Raw genomic sequence first — 25,536 nt, forward strand, 5'->3', positions numbered from 1 at the left:
GAAGACAAATCTTCTTGATTCTGTTAGCACATTTGTATTTTTGTTAAAGAACCTCTCATATTTCTTTCAATGTTTTTGTGGAAGCAATGATCTCAAATGTGGCTTCATTGAGACCTTGATAAATAATGGTCTTGGCTTTGTTGTCTTTCTTTCTATTAGCTTTGAGGACTTGCTTCTGCATTTTTATAAAGAATCTCCTGCTTCTCTACAATCTGGTTCATTATAACCATATTCCACAGTCTCTATATACTATTATCAGCCAAGAAATGCCTTCAATCTGATGCACCAACTATCATAATTATCTTTGGTCATCTTTGGGATGAGTATTTGTGCATTTTCTAGTCATTTTATTCTTTGAATGACTATATCACCTTCTAGAAGTTGAATTTTGAAAAACAAGACACCACAAATGAATCCACAAGGGTCCAAATAGTAGGAAAACAATATGACTTGGTTGACAATGGGTCGAAAATGGGCTGAACCGGTCAAAAAACCGATTCTGGACATTGGTCGGTTAGCTGGGTTGAACTGAGAATATTCCAAGAATATTCTTCAGCGCGGCTTTGATGGCTCGGCTTAGTACAGATCATGGCTCGGCTAAACACAACTCAAAGATGGTACGTGTGTAGCTCAGTCATCTTCTTTCTTTAGGCGCATGGGTTACGCGTGGTTGACAGAGGTTGATATTCAGGCTATATGCGTAGGCCACTGTAAACTCCAATCAAGCTGATTTTTGCACCGATGAGTTCATATTGAAGAACCCTACACTTTGGAATTATCAAAATATATTTTTGACAATTTTGAAAATTCAAATGTATCTAAAAAACTCCTATGTTTTTTATGAACAAGACTCTGATACTAATTGTTGGTGGAAGAGACCACTGGTGATGCTTTTAAAACACTTATGGAGGATAAAACACATTGTTTTATTTCATAAACAAGAAGCTTACATATATTGTTAAACTTTAAAACACATCCTCCTTTTCTCTTTAGTGATTCTATCTTATATTTCTCACACATAATAACTTAAACTTAACTGTCTATTTATACAAAATTGAAAGTATGAAAAATCATATTTCAAGTGTGAACACAAATGGTTGGTGGTTGTGTGAAGGTAGTTGACAGCTATGGATGGTGGTTGTTGTTAGTGGTTACCATCCTTAACATTCTAGATTGAGTTTACTACAACACAACACCCATCTCCACCTTGGGCGATTGTTGCTTCTCCCAACTACCACCGCAAGCAACGCCATTATCGTAGACCATAGACACCAAAATAAAAGTTTTCTCTTGCAACAGAACCGTCACCCACCCACCTATAAAAGAGAAGAATAAAGTGAAACAAAAAATTTCAAATTTAGAGAAGAGATGAAAAACAAAATTGATTGCTTTGTGTTGAGAATTTCTTTGTTTACAGGTGACAGTGACTCTCGACAACACAGGGAGGAAAAAAAAGAGGTAATCTCCCACATTTGGTTGTTTTTTTAGCTTTACTTGCAGTGACGTGTAGAACCACTTACCACTTTTAGAAGCCCCCCTTTTATTGGAGAAGTGGATTGATTACTGGTTTGAACTAATTCCACGTAATTTATCTGTGTTTTAACTCTCCTATGCAAAAGCATGGAGAATGTGTATTTTATAATTAGAAAGAATGTTTAGCAGCTTTCTTGTTCCCCTTAGTCATCCCACCTAATGTAATTGATTTGTTTGTTTATTTGGTTGGTTTAGTCGTTATCAACATGCAGTGTGCACTTGGCAATTTGCCTCATCTGCACTTAATATTTAACATGTCTACTCTTCAAACTTCAAAAAGAGTGTGATAAGACTTGGAAACCAGGAAGATTTCCTTCGTCGTGTAGCCTGACGTCCATTGGGCTTGAAGTAAGGTACGGAAGGGGAGAGAATGGAACTCTTCTAGGGAGTGCTCTTCTCTTTCTAGTTTCTTTCTTCTTCTTTTTTTTTCTCTTTTAATCGATTCTAAAATTTTGTCCGAGGTTGCATTATATTTTGAATCTTCCACTTATTTCCCAACCAAAAACTCATCCCTAAAATGTTCTAACTCCAAAAAAAACAAAAACAAAAACCAGATCTATGTTCCTTGATTTAAATATTTTTGGAATTTACAAGAGTGGAGTGGAGTGGAGGGTTATAAATTAATTTAAATATTTTTTAGATTAAAAATTGTTATCTTGTCAGACTTTATTCATTAATGTTCATGTTTCAGTTTCCCTAGCTATTTTACTCGTGCTCCACCATAGTCATAAGTTTTTCTTAAGAAAAAATCCTGGATATACAAGTTATTTTGATTTTTTTATATAAAAGAATTTAAAGTATAAATCAAAATGTTTATACAAGTATTTAATTAAATAAATCAATAATCATCTATGTAAATAAATAAATAAAATCATTAACTATAACTAAAAGAGAAATTGAAAAAATTGAGAGATGGATGTAGATTAAGATATTTGATCTCACAAAATGAGATATTTACTTGTTTGTGTCTACTGAATTTTTTTATAACAATCAATAAAAGATAAAAAAAGAAAACATATGAAATAATTGATTGAATATGACAGGGAAAAAAAATGCAAGGCCAAACATATAATAAATATTATTTCAAAATAAATAATTTTTTTAAAAAAAATACATCTCATCTACATAAAATATAAAAAACTTCTTAAAAATCAAACACAAACAAAACATTTTTTAAAAAAAAACCTCTATTCAGAAATGGCATGCAAAACACGTGACCTACGTCATGAAATTAGGATAAACTGTTATAGATAAAATTGAAGATAACCATAAAACCAATTATTTTTTTTTAAATAATGTAAAATCATAAAAGTAAATGAGAAAAAAAATTTTGTTGCACCACATTAAATTTCCAAACTCGTAACCTGTGTTATTAGATCAAAAGCACTACAAATAAAAAAAAACATGAAGTACAATCTTCAACAAATCAAATACTAAATGATGAAACCAGGAAAAAATCAATCACATAAAAAAATTATAATTAAAAGAATGAGGGTGAAAATTGAAATAAAAAATAAATTAGAGGGCGTCAAAAAAATTTAAATTAGAGGGTTAAATTAAAAATTAAAAGACTTTAACAAAAGAAAAAAGAAATCAAAAGAATAAGGGCTAAATTAAAAAAAATAAAACAACATAATCTTTGATTGAAGAGCACAGATGCCACTCATGCACAAGTGCATAATGAGCATGCTACAATAGCTTTTTTGAATAAAAAAAATTATTTTCCGACTTAAAAATACTAGAATGCCCTTAATAATCCTGAAAATTATTAAAATAATTGCGTGAAAGATAAAAAAAAATGCCTCTAGACGTATGCCTTGTTTTTTTAAAATCTTTTTAAGGGTATAAACATATTTTTGTTGTATTCTAAGAAGTGAAAAAAAAAAACCTTTAATCAACAACTTTAAATTTTTTTACCCTAGGATAAATAAATAGTTTTAAAGTTTTTAAAAATACAAAATAATTATTGGTAAGTTATTCTAGGTTTTGTTGACCCTGGGAAACACATCATTATATAATGCAATAATTTTTTAAAAGAATAATATGCTCGAAATAGTCTTTTAATGACCAATAACCAAATTACCTTTGTCATTGACAAAGGCTTCTATTTTTTTCATCAAATGGTAAAATAGTAATTTTACTATAGCAATCCATAACAAATTATGTCTAATTATACAATGAAAAACTCACACCCTATATATTTTCTGATAATTTGATAATGTGGATGAATCCTTTTTAAGATACTTTCCAAATTATTTTTCATCTAAATAAATATAAATTAATTTTTGTTATGGTTTTGATATATTAATATTAAAAATAAAGTAAAAATATTATATTAATACATTTTTAATTGTAAAGCATTTTTGCAAAATCACTCTCTACTTTTGAAAATTTAGTCAATCTTGGCACATAGGGATTACTTCATACCCAGCCAATAATCTAATAAAATTAAAGAAAAAAATTAAAGGGGTTATTGTTTTATTGTGGATAGCACCATATAATTACAGTGCAATGACACTTTTTCCCTTCATAGGAATAGCCTATGAAGTAAAGATTGTGAACAAAATAATCTTTTCATGTGATTAAATTGGCATTATTAAATTGAATGATGAAAACTGGTCTTGTTATTTTTTTAGTATAATAAAATAACTTATTTATTCTTGAAAATAAAGAAAAATAAATCAGTGTATGAAGGCTTTTTAATCTTTTTATTTTTTAAAAAACAATAAAATGATCAAAATATCTCTAAAAGCAAATCTTACTAAATTGGCTTTGAAGGGTTTTTTCATTTTTTATCATGATTTTTTTTATATAATTGAATGCATTAAGGAATAATTTGGTATTTTTATAAATATAAATATTATTAAAAAAAAATAATTAACACTTACATTACATACATTAATGTATGGGTAGCATTGCCCGGTGGACAAATGGCGGCTTCCAGAGCGGTGTTGAAATCCCTTCAGAGGCCCCTCCATGACTTGGCAATGTATGTTGGGAATGAACCTCCCTAATAATCTTTTTCTTTTATTTTCTTTATTTTCTCCTTCATTCTCGATTCTTGCACCAAACTATTCTTTTTAATTTTATTTTTCTTTAAATTTGATTCATGTTCTTTTAATTATTATTTTTTATATTTAAGATAATTTATAAAATTAATTTTTTTTTAATTTCATTACTTTTCAAATTTTTGTATACATAGTAATTTTATCTCATCAATAATTTTATCCCACCTTCTCTTTCATGTCTTTTCTTCAAACTCCACCGTCTTGAACTCCACTGCTTTCTTTAACAAACCAAGTGCTGTGATCCTCTAGTTCTTGGCAAAACAATAAGTAGAAGTCAGAGGAGTAAAAAAGAATTTAAAAAAAAATGACATGATTAGAATAAAGTTTCAGGGGAATGATACTAGTTGAGAATTTGTTATATAATGATTGACATGCTTTGAATAATTTTTGTAATTTTAATAATGATAATGATAAATTTTTTTATTATTATATATCTTTTTGATTCAAAACATATTATATTATATTTGACTTGTTACGAGAGACATTTAACTTAAATAATATAGCCACAAAAAAAAATGGAGACCATGTTATTGATGAAAGCGACTCTTCCACGTTATAGAAGACATATTACTATGTTGTATGTAATTATATTGTGTTATTTTTTTAGCTATGAGTTATTTTTATTATTATTACTTCTGTGATGTTGTTGTAGCTAATTATAATATTAGTTTTAATATTATATATTTTTATACTTATTTTAGATAAATATGGTTTAATATTATTAACTAACAAGTGAGCATGCAAATATCATGAACAGATTGTTTAAAATTTCAAATAATTTATTTTTAAGTTAAAAAAAACACATATTGTTATGTTTTGTTATTGTCATTATCAATTATTTTTATAATTAATAAATAAAAATAATATTTAAAAATAACATGCATTAATTTAGGATTATAATTAACAAATAAGAATGATATTAAAATGTTGCACCCTCAATTATAGATTTGAAGTTTAGTAGTTTATGATTTTGTTTGGGTTTTGATTGTAATTGTTTAAACTTTATTTTATACAAGATTTGAGGTTGAGTTTAGATCAAAATTATATTTTGATAACACAACCATCATCCAATCGTCTGTGTATTGGAAAACCGTTACTAATATTAGTGGTGGTTTAATACAAGGGATTAGTGAATGTTTAATACAAATATAAGTGATAATAAAAACAACTATTATTTTTATTAGTAATTTATTAATAATATATTTTTGATGTTTTTAAATTATTTTTAATGTGTTGATTTTAAAAATAATTTTTAAAAAATAAAAAATTATCATTAATATATTTTTTTAAATAAAAAATACTTTAAAAAATAATTTCTACCATGTTACCACACACCCTATCAGATCCAACTGGCAATGTTTTGTTTGGTTTAGGAATGACTGCTTTGGTTTTTGGGTCCAATATATTAATCTCTGTTTAAAGAAACTGCGTAGACAGAACTGACTAAGCTCAGTTTGTCTGACAAAAAGAAGCCAAGCTTTATGGGTTTGGTTAGTGCGAGTGCATGGTAACTTGAATAAATTTATAAGCCTAATAGCTTGAAATATTAGATAATAGAATCCTCTCGAAGTATATAATTTTGGGATAAATAAATAAAATATATTTAAATACGTTTAATTTTTCACTTTTCAAACATAAAAAATATCTTCATAAAAATATTTTCGGGTAAATCTTTATAAAACCATCCCTAACTAAACAAGATTTTTGGTTGAGTCCTTAAACATATTTTCTTCTCTGTTCAATCCTTAAAAATTCTGAAAATATTCAATTGGGTCTCATGTTTGACTGTCCATATAAATTAAACAACACTCTTTTATATAAAAAAAATTATTAATGTTTTTCATAAAAACATTGCAAAGAATTTATATTAAAAACAGAGAATTGAGATCAGAGATTATTCTTTGTATAGATTAAGAGTAAAATAGTCAACATTGTTAATTCAATTTATTTTAATATATAATTTAATTTAATTTTGTGATTTAATATTTTATTTCAAATATAAAAATAGTAATCAATTGAATTTATTTTCGCTTTTGAATTACATTTAATTCAATACATGATTTAATTCCAAATATATTATTATTGTTTTTAAAACAATAATATTTGTTATTTAGACACATTCACACCTTTGCATTAACAATATAAATTGTTTATTAATTACATGCTTTTTTTATTTATTAAGATCAGATATACTCATAAAGTTATTTAAATTCAAAAATATAATAAAAAACACATAATATTAAATACTATAAAAAATAAAAATAAAAATAAAATCGATATATTTTGTTCTACTAAATTTTTAAAATCAATTAAAATATCTAATAGATTTTTTAAAGTGATCGACGACAGCGCCCGGATAATTACACAGTCTTTGAGCTAAGAATTGAATTCCCCGAGTAGATTATCTGTAACCTAATGGCAAAGGCATCATCTCTCTCTCTCTCTCTCTCTCTCTCTCTCTCTCTCTCTCTCTCTATATATATATATATATATATATATATATATATATATATATATATATAGATATATATCACAGTCACACTGACGATGAAAGGACAGAGGATGGTTGGCTGGATATGTAGGCACAGCAGACGCGGAGAATGGTGAGAGCAAGCAATACCCGTGCCTTTTTGTATTTTGCTTTTTTGCTATTTTTTTTTAAATATCAATATTTGTTACCGATTATTTTTTAGTGTTTTTTTATAAATATATTAAAATAATATTTGTTTAATTTATTTATAACATAAACAAATTAAAAAAATTATTCGGGTAAAAACACAGTCAAACTAGTCTGGTTAACATTGCATTTCAGAAGCGTTTCTGAAAATTTTAAATTTTTTAATATTTTTCTTTACTCTAAATTAATATTTTTTATATATTTTTAGATCATTTTAATATGTTGATGTCAAAATTAATTTTAAAAAAAATAAAAAAATTATTATTTTAATATATTTAAAAATAAAAAATATTTAAAAAAACAATTATTATCACAGTATAAAAACACTCAAACTCTTAGAAATAAAGTAAGCTCAATGATTCAATTCACATTAAGTCAATGCTTATCAAAAGTAAGGCATATTTATTACTTTTATTAAAAAGGTTTTCTTAAAATAATTTCTAGAGAGCCATAACCATTGGATATATAGAATCTTATTTAATGGGTGGAATTTATCAGAAGAAATTAATTGGAATATTAAATTTAATAGAAAAAAATAGGATGACAAGTTCACAACATGCTCTCTGACAACTCCATCCATTGAGCAAAGGATGAAAGAAGCTGTATTTTTCTTCCCATTAAAAAAAGATAACACCACACTTGAGACAAAACCAACGACAATGATTTCCATTGCTAGAAACTTTTATTTTTATACTGTTATTGGTTGTTTTTTTAAATATTTTTTATTTTTTAAAAATTATTTTAACATTAGTATATAAAAATAATATGAAAATATTTATTTAAAACAAATAAAAATTTTTTAATTTTTTTCAAAAAAATACTTTTAAAATTTTTAAACAAACATGGTCTTCGATGATAATGATGAGATTACTTTTATAAATTAGAAAGGTTAACCTAAAAAAAATTAAAATATATATACTTTTAAAAAATTCAAAATAAAACTTAACTAGTTTTAACCAAATTAAATTTAGATAAATCAAATCGCATTATTACTCAGGTTTTTAAAGAAATTAGTCATGATTTATTTTTCAATACTAAGTTATTTATATTTCTAGTGGTTAGAGTCTCTTATGATCCTGTTATCTAAGTTTTGTATTGATATTATAATAATTATTATTTTTAAAATATTTTTTTATTATAAATATATTGAAATAATATTTTTTATTTTTTATTTTTAAAATCAACATATAAAAATAATAATAATAAACCCAAAAACACAATGTCACTATGCTTGTTTTCCTGTTCTTCTTTCCTCTGCCGCACTGAACATCCCTCTCTCTTTATCTTTCGTCATCATCATCGACAACTTGTGTTAAACTAAAAATTGTCACCTTCCTTCCTCTCTATAAATACTTCTTTCCGAAACCGAACCCTCTCCATCCTCTCCTCAGCCCCCAGCTCCTAACATACAAACCCTACCCCTCCTCCACCACCCAACACAAGATTCTCATCTACATTTCCTTTTCTGGGTCCAATAAAGTTCACATTTTTATCATCTGGGCTGTTTTCATCAATGCAAAACTAGTCCCTTTTTTTTAAAGAGAAGGAAAGAAACCAAGAAACATGGCCATTCCTTATCGTCATTTCAATCTTGTTACTTCTGAGAAACCGGACATGGAGATGCTTTTTCCATCTCCTGTGGTTTTGACCCAAGATGAGCTTAAAAGAATAGCAGCTTACAAAGCTGTGGAGATGGTGGAATCAGGCATGGTTGTCGGTCTTGGTACTGGTTCAACAGCGAAGCATGCTGTGGATAGAATTGGGGAGCTTTTGCATCAAGGGAAGTTGAAAAACATTATAGGTATACCTACTTCAACAAAAACACATGAACAAGCTTTGTCTTTAGGTATTCCTTTGTCAGATCTTGATTCACACCCTGTTCTTGATATTGCAATTGATGGGGCTGATGAGATTGATCCAAATCTTAATTTAGTTAAAGGTAGAGGTGGGTCTTTGCTGAGAGAGAAAATGGTGGAGGGTGTTTGTAAGAAGTTCGTGGTTATTGTTGACGAGTCTAAATTGGTTAAGTATATTGGGGGTAGTGGTTTGGCTATGCCTGTTGAGATTGTGCCTTTTTGTTGGAAATTTACTGCTAAGAGGTTGCAGGACTTGTTTGAATATGCAGGTTGTGTGGCAAAGTTGAGGACTTTTGCTAGTTCTAATGGAATGGAGAATGGTGGGTTGCCCTTTGTTACTGATAATGGGAATTATGTTGTGGATTTGTATTTTAAGAGAGATATTGGGGATTTGAAGGCTGCAAGTGATGCAATTTTGAGGTTAGCTGGCGTGGTTGAGCATGGAATGTTTCTCGATATGGCGACTACTGTTATTGTTGCAGGGGACCTTGGGGTCACCATCAAGAATAAGATTATAAAGTAGTTAGAGGTTCCTGTAGGAGTTAATTTATCATTTTTGAAGATGTCGGCAAGACGAGTACTGTTGCTGTTCATTGTTTCCATAGGGAAGAGGTTTTTGGTCGCCTTAGCATCAGACATGATTCATGAGGATGATTCTCCTCGAATTTTGGTATCGTCTCCGAGTAAGAGGCTTAAATCTTAGAATGAGAGGTTGGAAAATAGGGTTTTATGTCAGCTGAATGATCAAGCACATGTATGTCAGCTGGATTATGATTTATTTAACATAAGAGATGCTTCATTTTTATCACATTCCATAATAGACCTGGTGCCTTGCTAGATGAATTTGCTCAGATGTTTTTTGCGTGGTACTTGCTAGTTCCACTGCGTAAACATCACTAAGATATTTAATAGAAAATTTGCAATTAGTTTACTTGCACATCAAACATTTTGTTGTAGCTAGAACTGACCATTCTTGCCTTTCTAGGGGGATAGCCATTTTAAATCCCAAGTTTAACTGCAGGATGGGGCCTCTGCCTTAGTAGATTTCAAATACTTGTTATTTTTAATGTTGTTACTGTTGCTTCAAGAAAAGAGCAGCGGTGGTAGGCTTATAAAGAAATTTTGGATTTGTAAGTACATAATTTACAATCATCCACTTTAGAAATTCTTCACGCATGGTGGTCTCACAGAGGTTCTAGCTTCCAGGCTCTTTTATACCTAGCAGGTTGCAGCGCAGAGTGGAGCACAGGTTAATTTTGTTTAACTAGTACATTTAAAATTTCGGGTGACATTGGATTTTCATGTTGGGTTTTGTTATTGGAGTCATCCTTCTCGAAGCTAATGTTTTTGTTGAGATACTACTTTCGGATAGAATTGCAAAGTCTTTGTTAATTGAGTTGCCCTTCTCCATGCTGATGAGATTGGTGCAATACTACTTTCTGATTTTAACTTTGGTGAAGTTGGAATGTGATCTTTGTATGTTATGCATTTGCTCTAACCGCTTGTGTGCTTGGTAATTTAAACATAACTGTACATGTCTTAAGGATTATAATATTGTCTCTGTCCATTCATAGATTATTTTGCCTTGAATATGCTTGCAGACAAATCAAGAAGGCTTCCTGTTAGCTGGTATTTCACTTTATATCATCGTCTCTCGTGAATAATCTTACTACAGCAGTGAAACGTTCGTGTCTAGTCATATATTTTCTAGATTGCAACCACAATTTGCTTCCTTATTAGCATTTATATAGCTTGAATCAATGTCTGAATCAATTGCTTCACATTCTCTATCTTATTGCCTTCCTCATTTTTTTTCCTCTTTTTTGAAAAGCATTGATGTTGAGCTGATCTCAATCTCAATTTATATTGCTATTGAAGCTAAAGGGACAGGTGGGCAATTTATCACTGTTGTTAGTGCCTCGAGCATAGTTATCAGACCCGATCTGGGGTTTGACCCGGCCAGGGAGCCGGGTCCTGGGTTACATGGGTTGACCCGGGTCAATCTGGAAATTAAAAAAAAATATTTGAAATTTTAATATTTTATATGAAAAAAATAAAAAATGATCCATGTGAATATAAACTAAACATGTTCAGCTTATCTCAATCTAAATTTATATTACTATTGAAGCTAAAAGGACATATGGGCAATATATCACTGTTGCTATTGTCTTGAGCATAGTTATCAGACTTGACCTGAGGGTTGACCTAGTCAAGGATTCGGGTCTCGGGTTACGTGGGTTAACCCGAATCATTCTGGAAAAAAAATTAAAAAAACATTTAAAGTTCTAACATTTCATATGAAAAAATTAAGAAACAATTCATGTGAATATAGGTTAGATATGTTATAAGTAATAAAATTTAAAATATTATTTCAAAAGATTTTTTATTCCACGTTAAAAAGATATATAGTATGTTATCCTTTTAAGTTTAAGTATTTAAATCAAAAAATATTTTTTTATTCCACATTAAAAAAATATAATTTTTTTCTTGTGAATACGTAGTATATGTACTAAAGGGTTTTAAATTCTATATTGAAAAAATAAAATATTCTTTTAGTATTTATATAATAAATTTAAAAAAAAGTAGTAATCAGGATTTGCAGAGTTTTTATTCATCTTGGTTTTTTATCTTATTCAAATTAGTTTAGCCACTAAATCAATCTATGAGCCAACCGGGTCAATCCAAGTTTAACAATCATGGCCTCGATTAAGGGTAAAGCCTATAGTACATCATGTGCTCATGTGAACATGGATGGATCCCCAACAGGGGTATGGACAGCTTTTTGTGGTGCAGTGCACCAACACAGGCCAGACTTGTCTCTGAATGGAGGTTAAGCTTCCATGGTTGCTACAATACAGATGCCTATAACATTTTAAACTAACTGAGTGATGGGATTTGCTGCTTCAAATGATGAATTTTACAGCTCCATCAGGTTAATCTTGGTTCAAGTCTCTACAAGGTATCAAAAAGGGATGGCAAAAAGGCCTGCATTTCTCATTATCACATGGTTGCCTCCTCCCTGCTCTTGCTGTAATGGACTAAGGGGAGGTACGGAGCTACAGAGCCATCCATCTTTCTAAAGCAAGAGAGCAATTTTGGAGAAATAAAAAATCAAAATCTTCATGGAAGTTGGCATTGCTGGCCTTCCAAAGTTGTATAGATTTATGTATCTCTTAGATTAGCAAAATTTTAGACTCCATTTGTTTTTCATGCATAATAACTTGTTTAGGAAAATATGGTATTGAAAAATATATTTCTAAAAAATATTTATTTTTATTTATTTGATTATGTTATTAAAAACTATTTGAAAATAATTGTTTAGTGTTTGATTTGTATGAAAAATGTGTTATAAAGGAAAATATAAGAATTAATTGATGGTGGGGCGCATAATTTATTATTGAGACTAGTTTTGTAAAATGTTTTAATTTTTTAAAAAAATAATAAATTATTTCTCATTGTTTTAAGCTTATTTTTTCCTTTGAGTGTAAAATATTTTATATTGATTAAGATTCTCTAAGCAAATCAAATATTTTTTTTACTTTAAAATATTTTATATTGACAATATTTTCAAGAAAATAAAAAAATATTTTATGAAAAGGATTTAGGCTGCAGTTCAAGATATAGGCTTACAACAATTGCATTAGTAATGGAATAAACAAGATTTTTATGTTGGCATAGTTCGACTCAATTTCTCTGAACCAACACCTTGCGTGAATGTATTTCATGGATGTTATTAACTTTGGAGATGGATTCGTGGATGTATAATCCCATTCTTGATATATTTATTATGCATTTGAATTTTTTATTTAAGAATCGAAAATTGGACTTCCTGCAATTAAAAAAAAAAAAAAACAGGATGTTCTGTGAATCTATGTTGATGGAGGAGGGAGGTCAGATTAAATTTGATTCGAACCATACCCCCTTTGATATTTATTAAGGGTGAACAAAAAAATCGAAAAACAGATTAAACCAAGAAAACTAAAAAAAAATTGAAAAAACCGAATCGTGAAAAAAAACCAATTAAACTGATTAGAATTTTGAAAAAACAAACCAGTTCGGTTCGGTTTTACAAATATAAAACTGAAAAAACCTAACCGAATCCAGACCGGAAAAAAATGGAAAAAAAACTGAGCCAAACAAAAAAAAACAGAGTCAAATCAGAAAAAAACCGAGCCAAAACACGCTCAAATCAAAAAAATCAAGCCAAACCGGAAAAATTAAACCAAACAGATTTGAACCATTTTTTGTTCTAAAAAAAAGAATCAAAACCGGTCAGTTTGAACCGATTTCGGTTTAGTTTCAGCTTTTTTTTAAAATCAATTTAGTTATTTTTTAAATAAAAACTAAACCGAACAAAAAATAATCATCTTTAATATTAATTACAGTACCTGCACACATGTGGAGCTGGAAGTTGGTTTGCACCATACCCCCCTTTGATATCCATTACCATACTTGCACACGTATGGAGCTGGAATGGGTTTTTTTTTTTTTTTTTTTTTCTGGGTTATGATACGAGAATCACAATAGGTGAGAAGAAATTATTTACAGATAATCAAGTTATGAACAATAATTTTAACCGACTAATCCACAAAATTGTTGCATTGAATGCCTTGTGATTTCGTGCCATAAAGAACAAGAACACACTCATTAGCCAAATCAAATGCCAAATTATTTTGGAATAATAATTGTGAAATACTAAAGATATGTAATAAAGATATACATAAAAACTATAACTACCTACTAGATATACATACAATATAAAATAGAGATAAACACAAAGAAAATCATATCTGATCTTATAAAAATAATAATAAAAGTTATTTTTTATATTAAAAATAAATAAATATCTCTTATTTATCTTTTTTTAGCAATATAAAATATAAAATGATAATCGTAGGATTTTGAAAATAATTAAAACCTAATTCTAAATTGTTTTTTACATTAAATCTTCCAAAACTAAAACCTGTTTTGCCTGATGGACAAGTGTTTCAATCACAAGCAATGTCGTTTCCATCTCAATCACATCGTTAATGGAATGGCAGAAGGAGTAAATAACTACATAACGAAGCGCATTTTACAAAACACAAAAACGAAGTCCCCTCTCCCTTTGGCGCCAGTATCGTTTCCGGCGCCAAAATTAATTCTCTGAATAAAACCATAAAACCTCAAACCATTATCTGATAAATGAAAAGAAAAACTTCCCCCACTCTCTCTTGAATCCCCTTTCTCTCTTTAGAATCCAAGAAGAAGAAGAGGAAGATGTTTTATTCGCAGACGTTCTTAGCAAGGAAGGGCCCTTTAGGGACTGTTTGGTGCGCTGCTCATCTTCAACACAGGCTCAAGAAATCTCACTATACCTCCACTGATATCCCCTCCACTGTCGGTCTGTTATCACTCTCTGTTTTTTTTGTTAAAAAGAATGATTTTTTGGATTTAATTCTGTAATTTTTTGCCTTTCATGATCTGGGCTGTATTTGTTTTCATCGATTAAGCTATTTGGTGGCACAAAGATCTCTTCTTTTTCTTCACTCTCTTTCGCTTTTTAATGAATTGAGCTGCATTTTTTGTTTGGTACACTGCTTATAGTGTAAATGAATTTGCATTACATTGAGAAAATGAAGGGTTTTGTAATGTTAATTTTGCAATTTTTTTTAAGGGTAATGGAAATTTTGCAATTTTATTTTTTCGGTGGTTGGAATTTAGGGTTTTTTTATTGTTCTTCCAGTTTTGTGGTTTTATTCTTCAAAGAGAATTAATAAATTTGTCTAATATGTTTCTTTGCGTAGTATGTCTAAATCCCCCGCTTTCTTGTTTTTCTTGAATTGTAATGAAGATTAATTTGTGAAAGAAATCATCTTTGCTTCATCGGTGAATAAATCTGGTTTCACAGTGCTTATTTATTTTAATTATTTTGATTCCCCTGTCTGATTTCTAATTTTGAATTAGGTACATCCAATTTTCTAATATACTGGCGGGAGTTACATCTAATTTTGATTCCCCATGTTGAATTCTTTTTTTTTATCTTATGAATGTGTTTTTAGATCGAATTATGTTCCCGGAAGTTCCGATTGCGTTGAGAATGTCAAGCCACCTTCTGCTAGGTGTTGTTCGGATATATAAAAAGAAAGTTGATTACCTTTTCCAAGATTGTACTGTTGCTCTTGCTGGGCTAAACAAGGCTTTCACAACTACAGAAGTTAATTTGCCAGAGAACGCCACAACAGCAACATTCGAGTCTATCACTTTGCCACCAACCCTCAACCTTGATGGCTTTGACATGAGTGATTACTTAGATCCCGAAGGGTAAACTTTAAAATATCTCAAGTTTTTTGTTCATGTTTTTGTGTTTTAAAATTTATTTCTGATGCTATAGGTTTGTTGTTAGGTCCCCGGATAATCATCTCAAGAGTTACGAGGAAATCACGATACCAGATCAAATTTCTCCTTACATCACCATACATGTCGATGAGGTCCATATTATTTTCTATGGTTTGGCGATGATTTTGTACTTTGATACGACTTATTGGAATGCATTATCACTTGCATGAAATTTTTGTGTAGGATAATATCTGTCCATCAGTTCCAGAACACGATCCTGGTTCAGAGGCTAGACCAGTGGATGAGTATGCCCCAAATTGCATTTGAAAGATGCACTCTTTCTTTTTTTGGAATTTATATGAAGATATCCATCTAATATTAATCCTTTTATAACTACAGTATCCATCCACCACCTCCAGTCAGTGGTGACTCGCCTTCTCAAGATACAGGTCAAAGGACTCAGACAGCTGTGAATAACGAGACTGGACCCGGTGCAAGTAATCAGACAGATGTGCTTGTGGACGATATGGATTTTCATGATCCTGGTCAAAGTAATCAACCAGAAGACCCAATGGATACTGAGGATTTTCGAGATCCTGCTCCAAGTAATCAGACAGAAGTTCTAATGCACACTGGGGATTTTCAGGATCCGGGTCCAAGTAATCAGACATCAGTACCTACTGAGACTCTTAACCAAAGTCTTAGTGGAGAAAATTCCCCTCCAGAAATTGAAGTTATGCGTGATGCTGCCACTGATTTGGGCTCAGAAAGCTTTCCTCCATTGAGTCCAACTAGAAAGGATGATGCAACTGAACCAAATAGATCTTTAGACGAAGTTCTAAATGAGAAGGATTTCCTTTCTCCAATAATGGAAGATGCTTTACCTTCTCTTGAGAAGTCCTTACCATTTCAGCAGCATTCAAAAGCACCTACTTCTGCTGCTTCACAAGATATTCCTGATGTTTTTGACACACATGGTTCATTTGGTGAGAGCATACTTCTTATATGCTTGGGTTGTAAGTGTCTTTAGGGCTTGTATGTTTACATTTAACGAGCTTCTTGTTTTTATTTCAGGGAATATATCACCTCAATTTGCCATTCGTTCAACTCCACCTGGGCCTCCACCTGCTCAGCAGCCACAACCAGGGCCTCCACCTGCTCAGCAGCCACGGCCAAGGAGGAGGAGGATGCAATTTGATGGGGCCACAGTGTTGACTAATAGGTAAGATTTGTTATGTGTGCATGTAGAGCTACTTTTTCCATGACACTGCTTACTTACTGATACAAGTATATGAAACTTTGCTAGGTTTATGAGGAGGGCACTTGAGGATCCTAGTGATCTGATGCGACAGAAGAGGACGAGGTCATCCTCAATGGTGGGTATATGGAGGTTGAACAATAGTTTGAGAAAGGAACAAATCTTTTATGAGCCTTTGATAACTGGTGAGGGGGTCTTACTTCTAATGAATTTTTTCTTGCTCATTACCTTCAAGGTTGTGGAATTGATTTTCAAGAGAATTTTGATGCTTGTCTATCACCAGGGTCTTGTGAAGATTTATGCAGACTTTCTGAGAAGGATTATATTACTACAAAACCTCATTTGACTCTTGAACAGGGAGCTATTTCAGAGCATGGGGTTGCAACATCTCCTGGCCCTGAAACTGAAGCCATCCCTGAGCCTAGGATGTCAAGCTCTCCTGCTTCCACAGCCGAACCCATCTCAGAGCCTATGATTGCACAATCTCCTGTTCCAGGACGTCAGTCTGGCATGGAAAAGGAGCGAACCCAACAGGATCTAGGCTGTTATGACCACAGTGTTTTACCTGAAATTGATATGGAAATCGAACGACTTCGAAATGATGGAGGTCATGATGGCAATGACTTTTTATCAGACCTGCCTTCTCCAGCAATGCCCATGCCTTCTCCAGGAAGATTCATGTCTTCTTCTCTTAGAAGAGATGACTTCACTCCCATGCCAATAAGCAGCTTTGGATCAGGAACAGTACCCCAGGAAGGAACATCTACAACTGTGCACACTCCAGAATTTTCAGCTTCCCCTGGAACTTATCAGTTAGGTGAACAGAACACTGGGCTCTCTGATATTCCTGAATTGATGAAGACTGCAGAAGATGACGTAAGTAGTTTGTTTTCTTGTGATTTGAGAACGTAGACTCTTTATTCCTTTTGTCACATGCTTCTGCATTGACAGTTTCTATAATTGTGTTTCTTTTTAATTGTAATTGCTGCTACTTCTGCATGGCCCATGTCACTCTCAGAGCTAAAATATATGAAGCTGTTGATTTGAAAGTAAGGCATGTACATGATATTTCATACTCCACTTCTCAATAATGCACTTGTGCTTACCATTTTTTCATTATTGTAGATACATAAAGCATAAAACTCATGCCTTGTTCCTTGTGTGTCATATCAAACCTTGTTCTTGCACCTTTTCTTCTGAGCTACTTGACGAAGTTAATGATACTCCTGACTCCAATATTATATTTTTGTAGGACCTTGCTAAAATACTAGAAGCAGACAACACACCAGTTGGTAAGCTGATATTTTCTTGTTTCCTAGAAATTGAATAATTTCAAATGTACACAATTTCAACAACTTTATTTTTTAATGAATGATATGTGGATGACATATTTATGCTTATTGCAGGATCCCTAGGTACTCGAGACATTGATTCATTGTCTGTGAGGACAAGGTACTTTCTTTTTCTTTATTCCCCGTGCCTGGAGGAAATTCTTTCCTGTTGATTCAAAATTATCAGTTCCTTTTAGCTGCTGTCTTTTTAATTGCTTATGCTGGCATGCAGGGGTGTGGCTAAATATTTAAAAGAACATTCTCCTATTATCCCATTGTCAGAAGAGTCATCTGGAGATATCAGTCTCACCAGTATCTTACAAGGAAAAACGAGAAAGTTATGTGCTCGGATGTTCTTTGAAACAATGGTAAGCTGCAAAGTCATTTCATTCATAATGGATCATTTGTCAATTACCACCAATCTAAACCTTTTTGTGAAAGACAAACCATGAAGGAAAGAAAGCCTCTCCATTTAAACAAAGATTGTTTTAAGTGTTTTGAACCTGTCATTGTTCCCTCTGCAATTCCTGTTACCATGACAATACCGCATATTAGGCATTACTTGGTCTTTTACTCTGGGGCCAAAAAGCAATGATTCAACTTTGAATCTTGAGCAAGAAGCTTGCATTGTAAACCCAGAAAGATAAAATGAAACTCTATTGAATCCCAAGACCTAATGCTTCTTAAGCTGTCATTTTTTATAGCAAGAATGCTGACTTTGTGGTGCAGTTAGTCTCAATTTTTACGATGGTTTTTTTTTATCCACTTCAAAGCAGAAATAAAGACAATTCTGTTTAGAAGAACTTGTTATTGTTGTCTTATAGATGGATCTATGGTGATTTCAACATGATTCATTTGCTTGTTTCCTTGAAAACGCCAATCATGTTCAGAAAAGAATTTTTCCCGCCTCAGTTTCTTTTTGCGTGTTGTTGATCCTCTTAGTATCCTTTCTTCTAACCACCCCACCAAAAATTGATTTCCAGTATCCTTTGTACTAACCACCCAGCCAAATATTGCTTTTCTGTCCATAAATTTTAGACTTCTTATGAACCAAGCAAATTGGCCTCTGTATGGACATGAACTTCACATATTCATCAACTTTATCAGTGTTTACCGTGCCTATCTTAGGAACCACTTAATTTTCTCATCAAAAGTCAGTCATTGAACCTCTTTCTTTGCTTCCCCTCAGTTTTCATTGATATTTATACTTTTTAACATACCAGGAAACCACCAAGTTTGTTTTATCAGTGGGATCAGGTGCAGTGTTTAGGCCTGTGCTGTAGACTTGACTGTTAATCACTTCATCAAAGATGCGTTCCTTTATTTGTTTTCTTTTTAATGAATTTTTTTGATTGCCTTCTAGTAGTAGTTTCCTCTATTGGAGACTTAAATGTGTTTGTGCATTCACTAGCAAATCTTTTTTTCAAAGACTTATTTTGCCTAACAATTATTGCTATTTTCACAATCATTTCCATAAATGTGTTTCAGTTACATAACATGTAGCAACACAAATTCTCAAACACAGCTTGTACCTGTATTCTCTTGTCTAACTTTTTGGCTACAAGCATTCTCGAGTCATGTCTGTCTCTGCAGATAATAGGTTTATGGTACCTGAGGTAAAGTAGACCACCTAATAATTCATAATTATTTTTAAAGAGAATGGTTTACTTAAAGCTGTTTATTATCGTGCAACTATTTCTTTAATATCACACATTTGGTGTACTCAGGTTTGTTAAAGATTTTTGCATCTTTAGATGCTTTATCTTTCATTCCGAGACAGGATTATTGTTTGGCAAATCACAGCTAGTGCATAGAATTGTCTGTGGCTCCTTGGCACATGGTTCTTATATTGGCAAACTTTTCTTAGTTCCATCATGGTGGCTTAGTCCTGAAATGTGTGCTTCATCAAACAATTTTATCTTTAAGCAGTATTCTCATTTTGATGATTCTTACATCTTTTCATAAGCATTAAAAATGCAACCTTTTTCCATTCACCGTGCTTCTTATTATGTGATCCTTTATGGTGAATTGCAGGTTTTGAAGAGCTATGGGCTTATTGATGTACAACAGGAGGAACCTTATGGTGACATTGCTTTGAAGTTGACTTCAACGCTATCGAAGGCCCGATTATGAAGTTATAGAAGCTATTTATAGTGCCTTGCAGGCCTTATGTATAGGTATGACTATAAGAACTAATATTAACAACAATATTTAGAAATTCTTTTTTTTTTTTTTGGAGACCTATTGAAAGTGATGTTGATAATTTACTATTGCTATTTGTCCTGGTTTAATGGCCAATTTACCTGATTACTGAAAAATGAAACAGTTAAAATGTAAATCACCCTCTGAATACTGAAATTAAAATATATATACTTATATAGTACACGCGCCCGCAGTACTTGGAAATATCAGGCTATTGATCCGTTCTATTTTATGAATTGCAGTGAGTTCCAAGCAAAGAGAAGGTTTGAGTGAAGTGGGGGAGTTGTACAGAAGCAGGAATACAAGAGTGGAATTTTGTGAAGTTGAGTAGTAGTCGACATCACTATTAGGAACTTAGGATGATCTTTGATATAGATTTAGAGCTTTTTTGATATTAAATTTAGTGTAGCTGTGGTTGATATTTTTAATTTATTTTTTAAAAATTATTTTTAATATCGCGCTTTAAAAATATTAAAAAAATATTAATTTGAAGAAAAAAATTTAAATTTTTTTAAAAGTTTTTTTGAAATAAAAAAACAAACAAGATTTTAATACATATAGGGGAAAAAAATGCATGGTGATAGAGATTTTGTAAAACTCACACTGCGAATGGGTTATGCAAATTGGAATGACATGCCAAATCATTGTAATCAACCAGGCATTTTAACCTAAGTAACAAGGTCTTCTACTTCTCTTAATGGATCTGGTAGAAATAGTGAAAAAATTAATAAAATGGTTCAGATCCCCTGTTTCATGTTTAGATCATTCTATTGAAGAGGACTTGCGTTACTTACCTCTGTGCAGCAGAAACGAAAACCAGCAATTGAAGCGAGCAATTTTGTTGGCTTCTTGAAACAGGTATGGATCAGCATCCGACAGCATGGCGGACCATCATCCTGATTTTCAAATGCCAAGACTAAACACTCCCATTAAGTGACTCAAAACTATTGCATGCACAACGCGCATTTTGTGAGCCTTTGCATCCAAAGTGCTGGATTAGCAGAGTCTGCTCTCATAGCCCCAAAGGTTGTTCTCAATGATTCCAATTCAAATCACTGGTTTTGATCGACTGCAGAACTATAACAACTACCATCTACCAAAGACACCAAATTTCTCTTACACAGACAAATAAAAAAGAAAAAGAAGACATTCTTGATTTCTTCTGGGCAACTTCTTGGAACATAATATCAAGAAGCTATTAATGTCTTTTTGGGGTTGTTTAGCTACACTTTATTTTAATAGGTTTTCACAAAGACTTGAAAGCTCAAGGTGCAAGATGAACAAGCTACACTTGATTGGGTAAATGTTCAGATAGTCCTAGTAAGAATCATAGGATTTTCAACCATCTCATAAGCTGGAAAAATGCCAAGTTAATTCCCAGAAACAAGGGCATTGATCTTGTGTTCAAGGTGAGCTTCGTAGTCCTCAAGGCGACCTTTGACGGCATCATTCTCCCAGCTGATCAATGTAGGAACTCCTTTGAGCTTGAACCTTGAGTCTACTCGCCATGGGTGCTGGGGATTCCTCCATGTTGGTCTATCTCCAACATAAGCTCGCAGAAGTGCCACATCATCTGGCAATGCTTCCAGCTTCTTCAATATTACAGGTTCAGCTCTCACACAATCTGGTTAGAGATGTCAAAAAGAAATCATTAAATTACATTCCGGATTCAAATATTGTCATATTTCTCAAAACAAGTGACTCAGACCTCACAAAATCTACAGATTTGTACCAAAAACAGCACATTTTTTATACATCAAATAAAAGATTCCAAGTTCTTCACTCAAAAGAATAGTTCATGATAGCCACTCAAAATAAAGCTAAAGATGGCATAAGATGCCAACAAAGTAATCTTAAAAGCAGAGCTGTGAGAGAATAAGATCTTGTTCCACAAGAATAATGAACCAAAAGTTGAACCAATGCCTCAGTACTGAGCCATACATGATGCAAAGGCCACTCCAAATGAGTCATTTCTATAAGAATTTAAAATAGTTAAATCCATGGCTATTTGAACGGTAATAGTTACATTTCAAATAGCACAAACTACAAACTAAAGAGGCAGAGGAGATGCTTTGCCAGCATTTCAACTGAGGGTATCTCTTCTAAAGCCCTTCATTCTCCATTTATGTTCTAGCCTGCTTGTTTGGCCTTGATGTTGTTAAGTGTACAGATTTTCTTCTCTAATGGGCAACCCCAGTACCCCACTCTATTATAGCTAACTCCCTAAAACATTGAATAACCCATCCAGGAAGTTCAGCAGTGACCTCTGGCGAAATTATCTTAAAAAACTAACAGTACTTGAAGAAAAAGCTGGAGGAAATCTTAAGACTGCAAACTGGAAGTGTGCTCACAAATATCTAATTTTGGTGAATTCAGTTTTTGTATCATTAGAAAACATATGTTCACAAACACATATACACACAATGTTCCTAAACCATTTGGCTTCTTGAGCCACTCAATGCTCTTCCCTTATCTTTATTTGAACTTTATCTCTCTTCTCTCAATTACCATTTCTGCATCAATAAATATAGTCTTTTATTCAGAAAAAAGCACATGAAATTGAAAAACACAAGCATGTTTCAAGTATATATGACATGGTGCTGTTTCTGGAACCTAAATTCTATGCAATTTCACTCTGAACATCTACTAGTTTTTTAAAGAAAACAAGACTCAATTTCCCAAAACCTAAATATATAATCTTTTCACTCCGTTTAAAAAAAAATTAAAATAAAAGGCAGCAATAATCACAAGGACCGCACTTAAAAATGTTGAAACCAATCACAAAAACACCTTCAATCTTATAAACTCAAAAAGATCATATCTTTCACAAGGATTACGTATCGGGTCATCATTTTTCGAGCCAGAAACGAAAATAAATTCCAAAAAAAACAGAAAAAAAAAAACATTTACCAGGGCACCAACTGAGATTGGTAGAAGGGTCATTATCAGCCAGGAAAAGGATGAGATTAACTTTGTTTTCGGGTGCTTCTGCTTTGAATTTCTCAAACACACTGCCAAAGCTTGAAATGGTTGCATCCACCAACTTTACTGTCATTTTTTCTTTCTCAGTTTCTCAAAATATTCGAAGCCTGATTTTTTTTGTTGGGTTGAAGATAAAAGACAGTGGCCGCACGGTCGGCCGGCATTTTTATAGGATTGCTATGTTGTGTCCTCATAGTTTAAGGCAACTACTTATTTGATCCTCGAAGTTTCAGAAATATATTCAGTCTATATTGTCGAATCTAAGGTACCCCACACACACACACACACACACACACACACACACAGTTACTTAAAACGTTCAACTTTACTTAATTTGAAGTAAAACTATCTTATATTATTTGGTATATATTTAAAAGCGATTCGTATTGTTTTGTTGTATTAATATGGGATAGAATTGGGGCTTACGAGGGTTGAACTAGAAAGGCCTGTAGGTTATCAAACATTACTGTAAAGGTTTAATAGTTACTGTAAAGGTTTAATAAAGATTGTTTTTTAAAAAAAAATTATTTGAAAATGTATAAAAATAATATATTTTTTAATTTATTTTTGATATTGATACATTAAAATAATTTAAAAATATTAAAAAAATAATTTAAAGCTAAAAATTTATTTTTAAAAAATTAAAAACACAGTTAAGAAATGCCAAACAAAACTTAAAATCTAAATTAATCTGGCAGGTTGAGTTAGTACTCATCCAACTTGAAACTTGTTCAACTCAAGAGCTTAAATTGATTTGGGTTGAAGAAAAAAAATCATCTAATCTAGTAAAGAACTTCAATTGATTTGATCAAAATTTAGCTTTTAATTCATTAATTTATTTTAAAATGAAATAATTTGAATATTTTTATTTTCTTATAAAAAATTAGAATCGAGCAATATCATCTCTTAACTTATGAACATGCTTTGTCACATATTGGTTCTCGAATGAGTTTTACCACAATGATGTTAAATAGTTACATGTAAACTATTCACGTGAAATAAAGCTGTGATATTGCAGCCTGTATGATTTGTTAACCATAATTCATAAACTCCGTCATTATAGAAAATATATAGTTAATTTTTATGAATAATTTACTTTGTAGCAAAATATTTTTAACTAGTGTCCAAGGACTTTTTCATACTTTCATTTGGTTAATTTGATATTTTAATAAATATAAAATATAATTTAAAAATAAAACTGGTCAACAAGAAAGAGACACTCATGCTCTTTCAGTAACATGTGAAGTGTCTCCTATCAACCAAACATCATCTTTCATATTGGCGTTAAAATCATCTTAGTGGCATCTTCATTCCTAGATAGTGTGTGTAGCTTACTGACTTCTAGTTTGGTACTCGTGGCCTTTTCTTCTTTTTCTTTTTTTTTTCCTCCTTAACTTTCGTATATGACCCTCAAAATTTTCGAAGTAATCTTTCAATTTATTTTTTCTTCAAATTTGGTCCCTTTTTTTATTACTATATGGAATATTTGAAATAATTTATAAAATTATAATTTTTATTTAATTTTATCTTGTAATTTTTTTATCAATCATATTTGGTCCTCATTTTTTTTATTGCTATTTTTATTTGAGATTATTTTTAAAATTAATTTTCTTTATGATTTCATTCTTTTTCAGTTTTTTTTCCTATCAGATTTGATCCTTATTATTTTGATTATTGTTTTTAACTTTCACAAATTTTTGAAATTGATATTTTTTTTCTGATTTTATCCTTCAACATTAAATTTGTTGGGAATTAAATTTCTTGATTGAGCTTGAATATATGATTTCACGGGTTGCGAGTTTAGGAGATTAACCCAAGTTTATGAGATTTGCCTGAGTTTTCTTGATTTTTTTTAAGCTCATGTTTTTTTCTAGTTTCATCATTCAACATTTATTTAATTGGAGATTTTTCTCTGATATTTTTTTTTATTTTCTTTGTATATGATTTTTCATTATTTTTTAAAAATGACTCGTCATCTTGAGTCTTTTTTTTGTCGTTCTTTGTTAAATTTAACTTTTTAAAAAAGAATTTTTTTTGAATTAAATTAAACTAAATTATTTGGTTAAATATATGCATGAAATGTTCACTCCATGATATTTTGTTGGATTTGCTTTCTAGGTCGTTGCTATGACAGTGTGTGCAGCCTCTTTTAGTGTTGTTATGCAGCCTTTTGCAATGGTATTAGAACAATCTTGATGAGTTCTTTCCACAATGAAGCAATGTCCACGACAAAGTGATGATAAGTTTTCAATAGATTTTTTTTTCTTCTCTCAAGTATGATATTGACAACTTATTTTTTATAGTTAATTAT

The 25,536-nt window shown here is 31.3% G+C and overlaps 3 protein-coding genes across 3 annotated transcripts; 2 read left to right on the forward strand and 1 right to left on the reverse strand.

Annotated features, from left to right (window-relative positions):
• The first annotated feature begins 8,525 nt into the window (after nucleotides 1-8,525).
• LOC133703602 (probable ribose-5-phosphate isomerase 2) lies at nucleotides 8,526-9,942 on the forward strand. Its single transcript, XM_062128230.1, has one exon. It carries the CDS (start codon nucleotides 8,842-8,844, stop codon nucleotides 9,655-9,657), a length of 816 nt encoding a protein of 271 aa, XP_061984214.1. The 5' UTR covers nucleotides 8,526-8,841; the 3' UTR covers nucleotides 9,658-9,942.
• Nucleotides 9,943-14,301: 4,359 nt separating this feature from the next.
• LOC133680844 (sister chromatid cohesion 1 protein 3) lies at nucleotides 14,302-21,003 on the forward strand. Its single transcript, XM_062103857.1, has 13 exons — nucleotides 14,302-14,517; nucleotides 15,176-15,437; nucleotides 15,520-15,604; nucleotides 15,696-15,757; nucleotides 15,852-16,438; nucleotides 16,527-16,674; nucleotides 16,759-16,895; nucleotides 16,994-17,586; nucleotides 17,963-18,002; nucleotides 18,117-18,162; nucleotides 18,274-18,409; nucleotides 20,076-20,218; nucleotides 20,486-21,003. Exons 1-12 carry the CDS (start codon nucleotides 14,394-14,396, stop codon nucleotides 20,172-20,174), a joined length of 2,319 nt encoding a protein of 772 aa, XP_061959841.1. The 5' UTR covers nucleotides 14,302-14,393; the 3' UTR covers nucleotides 20,175-20,218; nucleotides 20,486-21,003.
• A 369-nt stretch (nucleotides 21,004-21,372) lies between these two features.
• LOC133680845 (thioredoxin-like protein Clot) lies at nucleotides 21,373-23,372 on the reverse strand. Its single transcript, XM_062103858.1, has 2 exons — nucleotides 23,154-23,372; nucleotides 21,373-21,867 (listed from the first exon to the last, which is right to left on the reverse strand). The coding sequence occupies exons 1-2, from the start codon at nucleotides 23,296-23,298 to the stop codon at nucleotides 21,614-21,616; spliced, it is 399 nt and encodes a 132-aa protein (XP_061959842.1). The 5' UTR covers nucleotides 23,299-23,372; the 3' UTR covers nucleotides 21,373-21,613.
• Nucleotides 23,373-25,536: the final 2,164 nt, after the last annotated feature.

Source organism: Populus nigra, chromosome 1 (genome assembly GCF_951802175.1).
Source record: "Populus nigra chromosome 1, ddPopNigr1.1, whole genome shotgun sequence".
NCBI classification, from domain to species: Eukaryota; Viridiplantae; Streptophyta; class Magnoliopsida; order Malpighiales; family Salicaceae; genus Populus; species Populus nigra.